Source organism: Protopterus annectens, chromosome 13.part0, assembly GCF_019279795.1.
Source record: "Protopterus annectens isolate FY-2018-M chromosome 13.part0, PAN1.0, whole genome shotgun sequence".
NCBI lineage: Eukaryota > Metazoa > Chordata > Ceratodontiformes > Protopteridae > Protopterus > Protopterus annectens.
Window position 1 is genome coordinate 2,210,830 of NC_056747.1, and position 12,869 is coordinate 2,223,698.

Here is a 12,869-nt window from a genome sequence, read left to right on the forward strand (position 1 = left end):
GCAGATCCTCTGGATCAACTCACATTTCTTTCAAGATGGTTTTGGAGATGTTGTGAACTATTTGGTTCGTTGTCTGGTGTTCTTTGTGCTGACACATGCACTGTCCTCTCAGTTGCTACCTGAAAATGATGGCACAAGTTTTGGGTGACAGTCCAGCTGTTTGTATCGTTTACTTAAGCCATGGACGACCTTGACATTGATAGGCATGATATGTATCGGACAGTTTGATAGCGTCATTGCCTTTTTGCCAACCATCAGTCCATTTATGAATGATGGGTGGCGAAGCACACTCCAACAAGAGGGGGGGCAGCCCCTAGTGCTTGCACTTGCACTTTCATGAAGAACTATTACCTTGGCTGTGAGTTGTGGAACTGGGCTACCTTTGAGAGGGCACTTCTACCAGACTGTGGCCTGGGCTAATTTCTACTCTTTCCACTGGGGAGATCCTGCTAGGGGTTTATCCCATTCGTGGACCCTGCAAGGAGGAGGGTCCTTGCAGTTAGGTATGACAGATGTTATCAATATGTTAATCTGTTAGTTGTCCCTCTTTGTCGGGTCAAGACTGCATTCTTTGCATTTCACTGCAGATGAGTGGCCATTCACTTAGCAGGTGCTGTTGGAGAAAGGATGGTCATCCAGGTTTGTTTTCTTTTTACTCTGTTAATAATGTGCTATCTAATTTGCCATATTTTTTGGTTTGTAGGTATATGCTTGTTACTCCATTAATAATGTGCTGTCTAATTTGCTGTATTTTTTGGTTTGTAGGTGGGTGCTTGTTACTCTAATTTGCTGTATTTCCTAGTTTGTAGGTGGGTGCTTGTTACTCCATTAATAATGTGCTGTCTAATTTACTATATTTCCTGGTTTGTAGGTGGGTGCTCAGTAGTGGCTGCTGGATGCTTGGCACGTTACATCATGGAGGGCACTGTCTGATCTTGTGTGAATGCAGCTGTTTTCTTTGTATGAAAATTCAGTGACTGGCTTTTGTTTTTTCAGATGTCTCATACAAAACCGTACATCAGGAAGAAAGCAGTTCTGATAATGTACAAAGTTTTTCTGAAGTATCCCGAGTCACTGCGCCCAGCATTCCCTCGTCTTAAAGAAAAGCTGGAAGATCCTGATCCTGGTTAGTACTTTGTCGCCTGTAGATCAGTGTCCATTTTTAGCCATGTGGTACTGGTTCTGTACTGCAGACTAGCTGTCTGTGTGTTGAGTGGGTTTAAGAATGCATTGTGTGAACAGTCATCACTTATGTTTTAGGAACCGTTGATGTTCTTCATGTTTCGCTGTTGCAGTCGTTACATTTGGGTAATCTGCTTGCAGGTTGCCCTTAGTTGGCCTGAATAACAAAGTCTTGGGTCCTGCATTGGTTGCCGTCTCCTCTTCCATGACGTCAGGTCGTCAGGGGTATAAAACATGCAGCTGATGCCATTTTATTCAGTCTTTCTTGCCGCGCGGTGCCCAAAGCAGAAGCAGTTCACAAGTGCTGGTCGGCCGACCACTGAAATTTTCATTTTCGAGTTTCAGAACTGAAGTCTTCAACTAAAGCTAAGTACCCCAGTGGGGAAACTTTTTCTTGCTCCTTACCGATGTCAGTAAAAGTTAATAATTACATTACTTGTGGGAAGCAAATACCTCATAAGGATTTTCATTTGTACTGTATACCTTGCCTAGGCCCTGATCACAACGTGCCTTGCTGTTGGTTTTGTGCTAAATTTAACCAACGCACTATTGAGTGTCTGTGTATTTTTGCTTCTGAATATTTTGGCTCAAGATTTAACTATTCTGAAATGTCATCGGTTAGCAATCCGTCTACCGGAATTCACAAAAAAGGCAAAGAAAAAAAACAGAGACAGACCATCGAGATCCAAAACCGATGACAAAGCTTCTCCTAAGCCAGTCGCCGGTACTCAGTGAGGTGCTTTCGCAGTCCCTGATGCCCGCTACTTTTGATTCGCAGGCCTCTACCGAGACCCATTCTGAGTCTGGTATGCCACGAGACTCTTCAAGTATTGAACCCATGGATGTCTCTCTTAGATGGGTCCGGAGCCGCTGAACGGGCACCGGCTTCTGAGGGTGTTTTCAGGCCTAAAGATTTGTACATTAAACCGACGCCATAATCAAAAACAAGGCTAAAACCAACTTCTATGTCTAAAAAACTGACGCATGAGCCACGTGCTCAGGCCCCTATGACTAAAAAACAGATGATCAAAATTGCTGAGGATTTAATTACCTTGATCAGGGGTTCCCAACCCCCCCCCCCCCGCTAATAGGCCTAGGCAAGGCACTGATTATGAATCTTCAGATCAAGTTTCCGTTTCTTCTGATTGCTCTTCTGATCAGAAATTTTCTCTTCCTCCCTATGAGGATTTAGATGCAGAAGAATCCATCCCATCTGCATCTCCTCCTGAGGATTATTCTTTTGTTGAATCCTTGCATACTTTAAGGGAACATTTTCACTGGGAGAGTCAGGACTTCTCTGTATCGAAAAAGAGGCTTAGGGATTTCTTTCTCCTTCCTCAGCATAGGCCTTTGGCTATACCTCCTGTATTAGACATTGTTGATGATGTGTTTTTAGAATCAAGCATGGTTCCTGATTCCCTACCTCCAGCTCCTAGTAAGCCAGACAGATGTTACAGGGTTTCTGACTTCCACACATTTCTATTCAAAAATCCTGCTCTTGATCCTGAGACTAATCACAGGGTCCCAAAGGTATAAAGGCCTCTACAGCCAAAAATCCTACCCCCTCTGATAGAGATTCCTGGGTGCTGGATAGATGGGGAAAAGGTATCTGAAGTAGGAAGACTTCATTTGTCTGCAACCTGTGGGATTCGGATCCAACAATTCATAAGCTTTAGGATCCGAGCTCCTAGCTCCTCCCTTTACCCATAATCCCCTGCCAAGCCCTGACTGACCTCAGATTTCGTTTGCCGCGTTCAGTAGCTGACGGGATTTTCAAGCTCCATAGCAAAAAGCAATTTGATGATATCTTTTTTACCTATATTTTCTCTTATAGTTGTCAAAAGTTAAAGTGTGTTAGTTTAGGCTTTCCTCCCTTCTTTAGTTAACCTTCTCGGGTGTTCGCTTAGTATGTGTTTGTGGTGTGTGTGTTTTTTTTTTAGGGCCTGTTAGGGCGTAGCTATGTCTGAAGCCCCCAAGGCTATATTTTCTAAATGTACCGAGTGGGGCCATAAGCTTTCCCCGGCTGATGGCCACACTCGGTGCGTTAAATGCCTGGGGGTTGAACACCTTTCATCTGGTTGTACCATTTGTGCAGGGTTCAACCCCCGGGCTTTAAGGGAGCGGAGGTCGAAGTTGGTTCTGGCGGGACTTCTCCCTCCTGAATCGGCTTCGGCCTCGGCCCCTGCTATCCTTCCTACTCAAAAATCGCCAGTGGCTACTTCGGTCTCCCTTCCTCCGGCAGGGACTCAATCTCCCACTAAGAAACGGGAGGATAGGGAGACCAGGAGGGAAAAGGAGAGGCACAGAGAGGGGCACTATAAGCGGCGGGCCAAGACCTCCGTCTCGGCCTCGTCGCCTAAGCGTGCTTCCCCTCTGGCTTCTAAATCTCCCCCTCCTCGGCTCCGATCCCCTCGGTTCTCTCCCGGACCCGAGGAGGTGGAGACTAGAACTTCGTCGAGGTCATCGAGGCGACACTCTAGATCTGCCTCGGTGGCCTCGTCGAGGTCAACTTTTTCTATGTCGGACGCTGATATGGACCGGATGATGAGGCGATTCATCCAGGCCCAGATGCAGATGGAAGTGCTCCTGGCCTCCCCCCCCCCCCCATCCGGGAGGGGCCTCGACCCCTTTTTTCGCCCCCATAGCTCCTTCTCCGACCCGACTCCCGGGTTCGGAGCTTTCGGAGCCGGCAGCGTCGGACCCGGGGGTGGGTCGGATCCGACTGGTCGGGGCACCTCGGATCCGATCCCTCCCTTGATTGCTTCGGATACTTCGGACCCGACCTCTCGGAGCCGTGGGCCTAGCCTCGGATCCGAGGGAGCCGGTGTCTCTTTGACTTCGTCTAGGTCAAAGCGCACCGGTCTCTCGGATCCGACGGTCTCGGCTCCGGTTCTGATCCATTCGTCGGATCCGAGTGGGGGTCGGCTCTCGGGTCTTAGAGAAGTCGGCTCCCCCTCGGCCTTCGACGTTGTGGAGAGGGTTCTGTCGAGGACATCCGGACCCCCGGTCCCTGTCTCGGCTCCATCCCGCACTCCCTCGCAGCTGGGCCAGGCTCCCATCAGCCAGTCCCAGGGACAGCCCGCCTCAGTGTCCCAAGTGGTTCCTTTGGAACAACTGGTTGCTGGCGAGGACTCCTCTGACAGTCCCCCCGAGGAAGAGCCTCGTAAGCATAAGTGTAAGAGGAGGCACGTGGACTCCCCTGAGTCTATTACTGAAGACACGGACTTGGAGGAAGAGGAGGGCTCCCTAAGATCACCCCCAGAAGATGTCTCCTTTGGAGACATTATGGAAATGTTAAGGATCGGGGGGGGGGGTCTGCCCCCAAGGCCTCCTCGGACGAGTCTGTGTTCTTGGAGGCATTTGAGGCGGGCCAGTCTACCTCTTGGGTGTCCCCTCCTGCTGACCCTCTGGTGGACCTTATTGCCTCCAGAGCATGGAAGGACCCGGACACCGTAGAGCCTGTTCCCAAATGTCCGGACCGGAGTCTTAGTCCCCCATTGGACCGTACACATTGGAGTAAGGGACCCCCAGTAGATGCCATGCTGATGGCTGCAGCCACAAAGAGGGAATTGGCTCAGGAGAGTCCCTCTATGCATCCCCCGAGTAAGGAATCCCATTCGATGGATCGCATTGGGAAGCGAGTCTTTAGTTCAGCAACCTTCTCCCTGAGGGCGCTGAACTATATGGCACACGTGATCAGGATGCAGCGAGACCTGATTAAGGAATACGCTGCATCTCCCCCGGAGTCCATATCGGCGGAGGACAAACAAGTGTACTCCACCCGTATGGCCACTCTCAGAGCGGTGTCTAATACTTCTATGCGGCTCTTATATCACGCAACAGAGGGAGCCGCTAGAGCTAGCGGATCGGGCCTTGTTATGAGACGCCAGGCCTGGCTCCGGCACTGTGACTTCGCGGAGCCCTTCAAAGTGACCTCCGCGAATGCCCCCTTCGATGGTTCTGCCCTTTTTGGCAAAACGGTTTGCGAACCGCTTGTCCAGAGCGAAAAGGACGGGAAGACGCTGTCTGCCGTCGGAGTCCGCTTCTCAGCTCCCCAGAGGTCCTTCTCGAAGAACCAAAAGGGACAGAAGAAGATGTGGTTCCGGAAATCGCAGCAATCCCAACCTGCTCCGGACAACCAGTCCTTCCGTGGCAGAGGAGGACAGGGAGGTCGCCGTCCTAGAGGCAGAGGGGCTCCTAGGAACTTTGGGTCCAGAGAACCTTTCTCTGACAGACCCACGCAGCAACCCTGATGGGTTACCCGGCTGCTCCTCTTTGGGAGTCAATCACGTCAGACCGTTGGGTGCTTCGAGTGATATCCAGAGGCTATTCAATCCCCCTTCACAGTATTCCCATATCCAAAAACCTCCCCGATGTACCACCCAATCAACGGGAGGTAGCAACTGTGGAAATCGCACAGCTACTAACAAAAAGAGCCATCCAACACGTCCCCCGAGATCAGACCGGATCAGGGATGTTCTTCGTCTTCCCTTGCTGCAGTCCGAATACCAGAGTATAAGGCTGGCGTCGGTCATGGCGCATGGTCCGATGCAGAAGCAATTTTGCAGGTTGGCGTTCTGAGATTTGTTTCAGACAACATTTTGGTTTTTCTTGCCTCAGTATATTACGGATGTCAGAAAAAGTGAATAACTGTATTTCTTGTGGGAAGCAGATATTATCATACATGAGGAGGCTTGATTGTGCTAGGTTAGTATTTGGGCGCAAGGACAAAACAGTGAAGTCTAGGGGTGAGGAACGAGGTGTTGCCAGGAGTCTCTATGGAGTCTCAGGCAGATACTTTACTGTTACAGGATGTGCCCTCTCAGGAAGTAGGTCAGGCTGAGGGGGCTTCTCAGGTAACTGTTCTTCCCTCTCTTCCCAAGGTAGTTAGGGCCTCTCCTTCTGTTTCCAGAGCTTCTTTTAGAGGAAGGACAAGTTCAGCTTCTGTAGGGGCTTCTCCTAGCATTTGGGCTCTGTGCCTAAGAAACATATGCTTAAAATGGCTGAAGATTTGATTACTCTGATTAGAGGTTCTATGCCCCCACCTGATTAGAGGCCTAGGGTGGAACAGGAGTTTGATAGTTTTGAACAGTGTTCACAGGCTTCAGAGTCTTCTGTGGAAGACTTGCAAGAGTTTCCTGCTTATTCTGATTCTGATGTGGATGATTCCACTCCTTCAGCTTCTCCTCCTGAGGATTTTTCATTTTCAGAGACTCTTCACTCCATGAGGAGCACTTTAAATGGGAAGGCCAAGATTACTCTGACTCCAGAAAAGGCTTAGGGAATTCTTGTTTTGCCTCAGCATAGGCCCTTAGCTATTCCTCCTGTGTTGAATGTGGTGGAGGATGTTTTGCAGAGGCTTCTCTGAACCCTGATTCCTTGCCTCCTGCTCCTGTTAAGCCTGATAGGTATTATAGGGTGCCCGAAGCTCATAAGTATTTGTTTAAGAGTCCGGACCCAGAAACTGTTTCTCAGGGGCCTAAAGGTGTTAAAGCTTCTGTTGTTAAAAATCCTGTACCCTCTGATAAAGAGGCAAGGGCTTTGGATAGGTGGGGTAAGAAAGTATATACTTCTTCCACTCTAGCCATGAAATTGTCAATTTCATATGCTGAAATATCAGAATTATCTCCTTTCACAATTGAAATCTAAGGTGGATGCTTTGGCGGAAGGTATTGAGTGTAAAGAATTGCTGGATTTGGTTCATGTGTCTGAACAAGTGGGTAAGCATTCTTTGCAGTGTGGTTTTGATGCTGTTCAGGCCTCGTGGCTGCTACTAGTTCTGTACATGCATGGTTGAAGGATCAGAATTTAGCTGAGCATGTTAAGACCAGGATTTTGGATGCTCCTTTACAGTCTGATGTGTTGTTTGGACCGCCTGTGGAAGCAGTTTTAAAGAAAATGGAGGACAAAGCTAAGTCTATGCAGACTGTTAAAGATTTTTGGACATATCCTGCTTATGGTTCCCAGTCCAAAGAAAATTGGGATTTAATCACTCAAGACAGATGGGTGCTGGATATCATTCATCAATTTTGGATTTATCTATCCTCAACACTTATCTGGACATTCCCAAGTTCAAGATGTCAGCAACTGTTACCTCTGCTGGGCAAGGATCACTGGATGGTAACTTTGGATCTCAAGTCTAGTACCCTCTCAAGACATGTGCTTTCTGGGTGGGACAAACAAAAGAGTCTGTCACTTTACTTCCATCAACTATCCTGCAATGGTATCTCAAAATGTATGGACACAGCACTGCCAAGATTTGGACACTGTCATTCAAATAATACCTTGCCTTCATCATCTGCTCAATGTCAAGCTTCAATCTCTCCATCTCACAGCTTGGCATATTCCTTCAATATCTTACTGAGTTATTGGACAAAGGTTTGTCTTTCTCTTCCATAAAGATTCATGCTGCAGCAATTTCAGCTCACTATGATTGTGACCCACCTTTGTTTGGATCTCAATTTTGTGTTGGAAAACATGACTGGCAGCCTATCTGACCCGACGCCAGCCTTATACTCTGCATTCGGCCGACTGGACTGCCGGACTATACCCAATAGTCAGGACTGCAGTTTTACTCCAGGTTCTTCTTGGTGCCAAAAAAGACGGGGGACTTAAGACCGATCCTAGACCTGTCACAACTGAACCTGTCTGTAACCAAACAAAAATTCCTGATGGTCACCTAACAATCTATCCTCCCCCTTTTGCGGGAGAATGATTGGATGTGCTCTATAGACCTCAAGGACGCGTACTATCACATTCTAATGGACAGACGGTCCAGGAGGTTCCTTCGCTTCCAGCTGGGAGCCAGTCACTACCAATTCAGGGTCCTTCCCTTTGGTCTCACCTCCGCCCCCAGGGTGTTTACCAAGGTACTTGCAGTGGTAGCGGCCCACCTGAGACTCCAGGGAATTCAGGTGTTTCCATACCTGAACGACTGGCTCCTTACAGCATCATCAAGGCATCTACTGTGCTCAGCCAGGGACTATTTCCTTCATATAGCCCCCCGGCTGGGCATCACCATAAACCGAGAAAAATCTTCCCTGGCTCCACACAGTTTATAGATTTTATAGGAGGAAGATTGGACACAAGAAACATGCGGGCATTCCTCACTCTAGATCGACTGTCCAACCTGAGGTGTCATATCACGGCCATCTTAGAACCTACTCTGACTGCAGCTATGGTCCTGAGGGCCCTAGGTTCAATGGTGGCAGCCATCCCACTCCTCCTTCACGCTCGACTACACATGAGGATCCTTCAATGGACCCACCAGGTCCAATGGTCCCCGCTTTACTTTCCTCTCAACAGCCCGATAGCCATCAGCAGAGCATGCAAGAGCTCCCTGTTCTGGTGGCTCCAGTCGACGGACCTCCTGACAGGGAGACCCTTCTGTACTGCATTCCCCCTAGCCACAGTGACCACGGACACTTCTCGCTTCGGGTGGGGGGGGGCATTCAGCGGGCAGGATTGTCCAAGGCACGTGGAACAGTTCAGAGACCTCCCTGCATATAAATGTTCTGGAGATGAGGGCAGTGCTATTAGCGTTGCAAGCACTACACAGCCTTCTTCCTGTAGGAACTATTGCTATCCAGACAGACAACATGTCGGTAGTCTGGTACTTCAACAAACAGGGGGGAACCAGGTCCTACCCCCTTTGTCGAGAGGCCATGAGAGTATGGGAATGGGCAATCTCCACCAACCGCTTTCTTGTGGCAATGCACATTCCGGGAAGGCCCAACATTCTGGGGGACAAGCTCAGTCGCACCATTCTTTCCCCTCACGAATGGTCTCTCAATTCTCTAGTAGCGAAGCAGATTTTTGCCGCCTGGGGGCAACCCTGTTGCGATCTTTTTGCTTCTCCCTCAAACGCCAAATGCGACAATTTCTTCGCTCTACTTCCCTCATTCGGGGAATCCCCGAGAGACGCCCTGGTGCATGCTTGGCCTCCCGATCTCCTATACGCTTATCCTCCTCTTCCTCTAATGCAAAAACTATTACAGAAAGCCAGCAGTTTGGGGAGCAGAATGATTATCATTGCCCCATTCTGGCCTCGTCAACCATGGTTCCCTTATGTATGATCTCACCGAGTGAATCCGCCCTGGATTCTGGATCCAATTCCGGATCTCATTTCCCATCCTCAGGGGCTTCCAATCCCGAACCTTCACACTCTGAAATTGACGGCTTGGCTGCTCCAGTTACATCCCTAATCAGGACTCCCGGTATCTCTTCACCAGTGAAAGCCATCATAGTGGCTGCCCATAAACCTTCTACTAGGAAGGTTTATCGAAGCAAATGGAAGCGGTTCTCTATTTGGGCGGAACATAAAAATCTTGATCCCTTTTCCGCGCCACTCTCTGCGGTACTAGACTTATTGACAGACCTTTTCCAACAAGGGGCAAGCTCTTCGACGGTAAAGGTACAGATGGCAGCCATTTCTCATTACCATGTGGGTCATGACTCGACACCTCTCATGGCTGCAAAAATTTGTAAAACCTTTCTTAAGGGTGCTTTCCTTTTAAGACCTCCTGTGAAGGAAGCCGTACCACCTTGGGACTTATCTTTAGTGCTGCAGGCCCTAACCGCTCCTCCTTTTGAACCTGCAGCCTCTGTGGACTTGAAGTATCTTTCCTGGAAAACTGCTTTCTTAGTGGCCATTACGTCAGCTAGAAGAGTTTCAGAACTGCAAGCTCTGTGCGTCAAACCACCTTATCTCTCCTTTTTTCCTGATAGGGTCTCCCTCAGGACCAATCCTTCCTTTCTTCCAAAGATTGCTTCCGAATCCAATATTAACCAATGTATTAATTTGCCAGTTTTCTTTCCCACATATAAAAACAAAGGAGAATATAAACTGCATTCCTTAGATGTTCATAGACAACTGCGTTTCTACATTCACAGAACAGCTGGTCATAGACAATCCGATCAACTGTTTGTCTCCTTTGCAAAATTCGCACTGGGTAAGGCAGTCTCCAAGGTCACCTTGTCAAAGTGGATTTCTAATTGTATCTTGCAGGCTTATGACACCTCAGGAAGGCCAGCTCCTCAGAGAATTACAGCACATTCTACAAGAGCAGTATCTACTTCTGCTGCTTTTAAATCTAGAGTACCATTAGATGATATCTGTGCAGCAGCCACTTGGACCTCATCTCATACTTTCATTTCACATTACAAAGTGGACGTTGTTTCCAGAGGGAGAGCATCCTTTGGCTCTAAGGTGCTCGAACATCCTTCCATGATGGCCGCCCAAGATTCAGGTAGCTGGGGACTCTGTCCCACAGGTTGCAGACAAATGAAGTCTTCCTACTTCAGATTAAGAAGTTATGTACTCACCATAACATTCCATCTGAGTAGGTGACTTCATTTGGATGCAACCATCCCCCTGACCTTTCATGGCGCTATTAGTCCTGGTTTTCCCAGGATTCTGTTATACTGGTATTCACAGGGCAAACTCAATCTGAGGTCAGTCAGGGCTTGGCAGGGGATTATGGGTAAAGGGAGGAGCTAGAAGCTCAGATCCTAAAGCTTATGAATTGCCGGCTCGGATCCGATGTCGGATCCGAATCCCACAGGTTGCATCCAAATGAAGTCACCTACTCAGATGGAACGTTATGGTGAGTACATAACTTCTTATTATACGTCTGCAACCTTGGCAATTAGGGCCTTAAACTGCCAGTTTCATATGAAAAAAAAAATTATCCTAGTTTCCCGTCTTTCCTGACCTAGAGTAGTCCAAATACAGGCTTTGCTGTATTCTGGACTTTTGGAAAGTTCCTGTGTTGCCCATTTCCTTTCTTGGATAGAGGGAGGTTTCTTTGTTCACCAGTGGCAGTGGGGAACTTAGAGCAGCCTATCTATCCCTGGAGGAGTGTTCCCAGCACAAGAATCTGGGAGTCTATTGGCCGTTTTGGGCCAATTTCTAGCTCTTTCAAGTCCCCCTGTATAAAACCCACTTTGGCGAGGTTTTTGCGCTTGTTACTACTCAGCCAAGCTCCTTTTGGTCCGGCAGAGTGGTGCTAGCAGCAGAGAGGCCAAAAGAGCGACTGCTAACCTGATAAAAGTGTTTTTTTTCCTGCTACTATCTGGGCGACTGTCCGATCTAGCTAAACTGCAAGTATTTCTGCTTCTTGAACTGTTTTAAACTGTTTAAAGTTGTTTTTGCACCTGCACTTTTAAAGTTTGTCCTGTTTGTTGCATTTACCTGTTGAGGCTACACACTCAAGTGCGCTAGCCTGCGATAAATATTTATTGCATTTTCCTGCTGTTTGTTGCAAAAAAAAAAATAAATAAATAAATTATCCTTGTTTCCCATCTTTCCTAACCTAGAGTAGTCCAAATACAGGCTTTGCTGTATTCTGGACTTTTGGAAAGTTCCTGTGTTGCCCATTTCCTTTCTTGGATTAAAGGAGGCTTCTTTGTTCACCAGTGGCAGTGGGGAGCTTAAAGCAGCCTCTCTATCCCTGGAGGAGTGTTCCCAGCACACGAATCTGGTAGTCTATTGGCCATTTTGGGCCACTTTCTAGCTCTTTAAAATCCCCCTGTATAAAACCCGCTTTGGCGAGGTTTTTGCGCTTGTTACTACTCAGCCAAGCTCCTCGTGGTCCTGCAGAGTGGTGCTAGCAGCAGAGAGGCTAAAAGAGCGACTGCTAACCTGATAAAAGTGTTTTTTCCTGCTACTACCTGGGCGACTGTCCGATCTAGCTAAACTGCAAATATTTCTGCTTCTTGAACTGTTTTAAACTGTCTAAAGTTGTTTTTGCACCTGCACTTTTAAAGTTTGTCCTGTTTGTTGCATTTACTTGTTGAGGCTACACACTCAAGTGCGCTAGCCTGTGTTACATATTTATTGCAATTTCCTGCTGTTTGTTGCAAAAAGAAAAAAAAGTTATCCTTGTTTCCCATCTTTCCTGACCTAGAGTAGTCCAAATACAGGCTTTGCTGTATTCTGGACTTTTGGAAAGTTCCTGTGTTGCTATTTCCTTTCTTGGATAGAGGGAGGATTCTTTGTTCACCAGTGGCAGTGGGGAGCTTGGAGCAGCCTATCTGTCCCTGGAGGAGTGTTCCCAGCACAGGAATCTGGTAGTCTGTTGGGTGTTTTGGGCCAATTTCTAGCTCTTTCAAGTCAGCCCGTATAAAACCTGCTGTAGCGCGGCTTTGCGTGATTTTGTGCATAGCGCGGCATCGAGCAGCGCCGCTTATTTGGGTTTGAGCCTTGGAACTGATCTAGTTCTCATAATAAACACCCTATTCCTACGCTAAAGCCTAGCACTTGCTCACTAAAGCAATTATATAAGTCAGCACTAAAAAATTAAAAGCACTACACCCTCACAAACTCCCCTTGAGTAACTTGTTCCCCATTGGCCCTTTTTTTCAATTATAAAGGAATTCCCAATACTATTCTAGCATGTCCAAAGGTCAGTTGTCAATCTCCTCTCCGGTCCAGCTGGTGAACCTTGGAATCTTGAGGCAATGTTACAACTGCCTAATGTACACATTCAACCCTCTCCTCCTCCCAACAAATTCCAACACATGTGAGAGATGCAACCATATATCCAAACTGGAGGCTAAGCTCTCTCAACTCAGTACTGGCGTAACCAGTCAGGAGGAGAAGGAAACCACACTCACTACAATTCCAATCTCACATAGACCTACCACGACAGCAAACCAAACACATAAACACACAAAAACATACTTGG

The 12,869-nt window shown here is 47.8% G+C and overlaps 1 protein-coding gene across 1 annotated transcript in view; it reads left to right on the plus strand.

The window, feature by feature from the left end:
- Positions 1 to 12,869, plus strand: part of AP3D1 (adaptor related protein complex 3 subunit delta 1) — a 3,080,434-nt gene that overhangs the window by 419,270 nt on the left and 2,648,295 nt on the right. Inside the window, exon 6 of the mRNA XM_044055492.1 lies at positions 997 to 1,126. Within this exon, the coding sequence (XP_043911427.1) occupies positions 997 to 1,126 (130 nt within the window). The remainder of the gene's footprint in view (positions 1 to 996; positions 1,127 to 12,869) is intronic.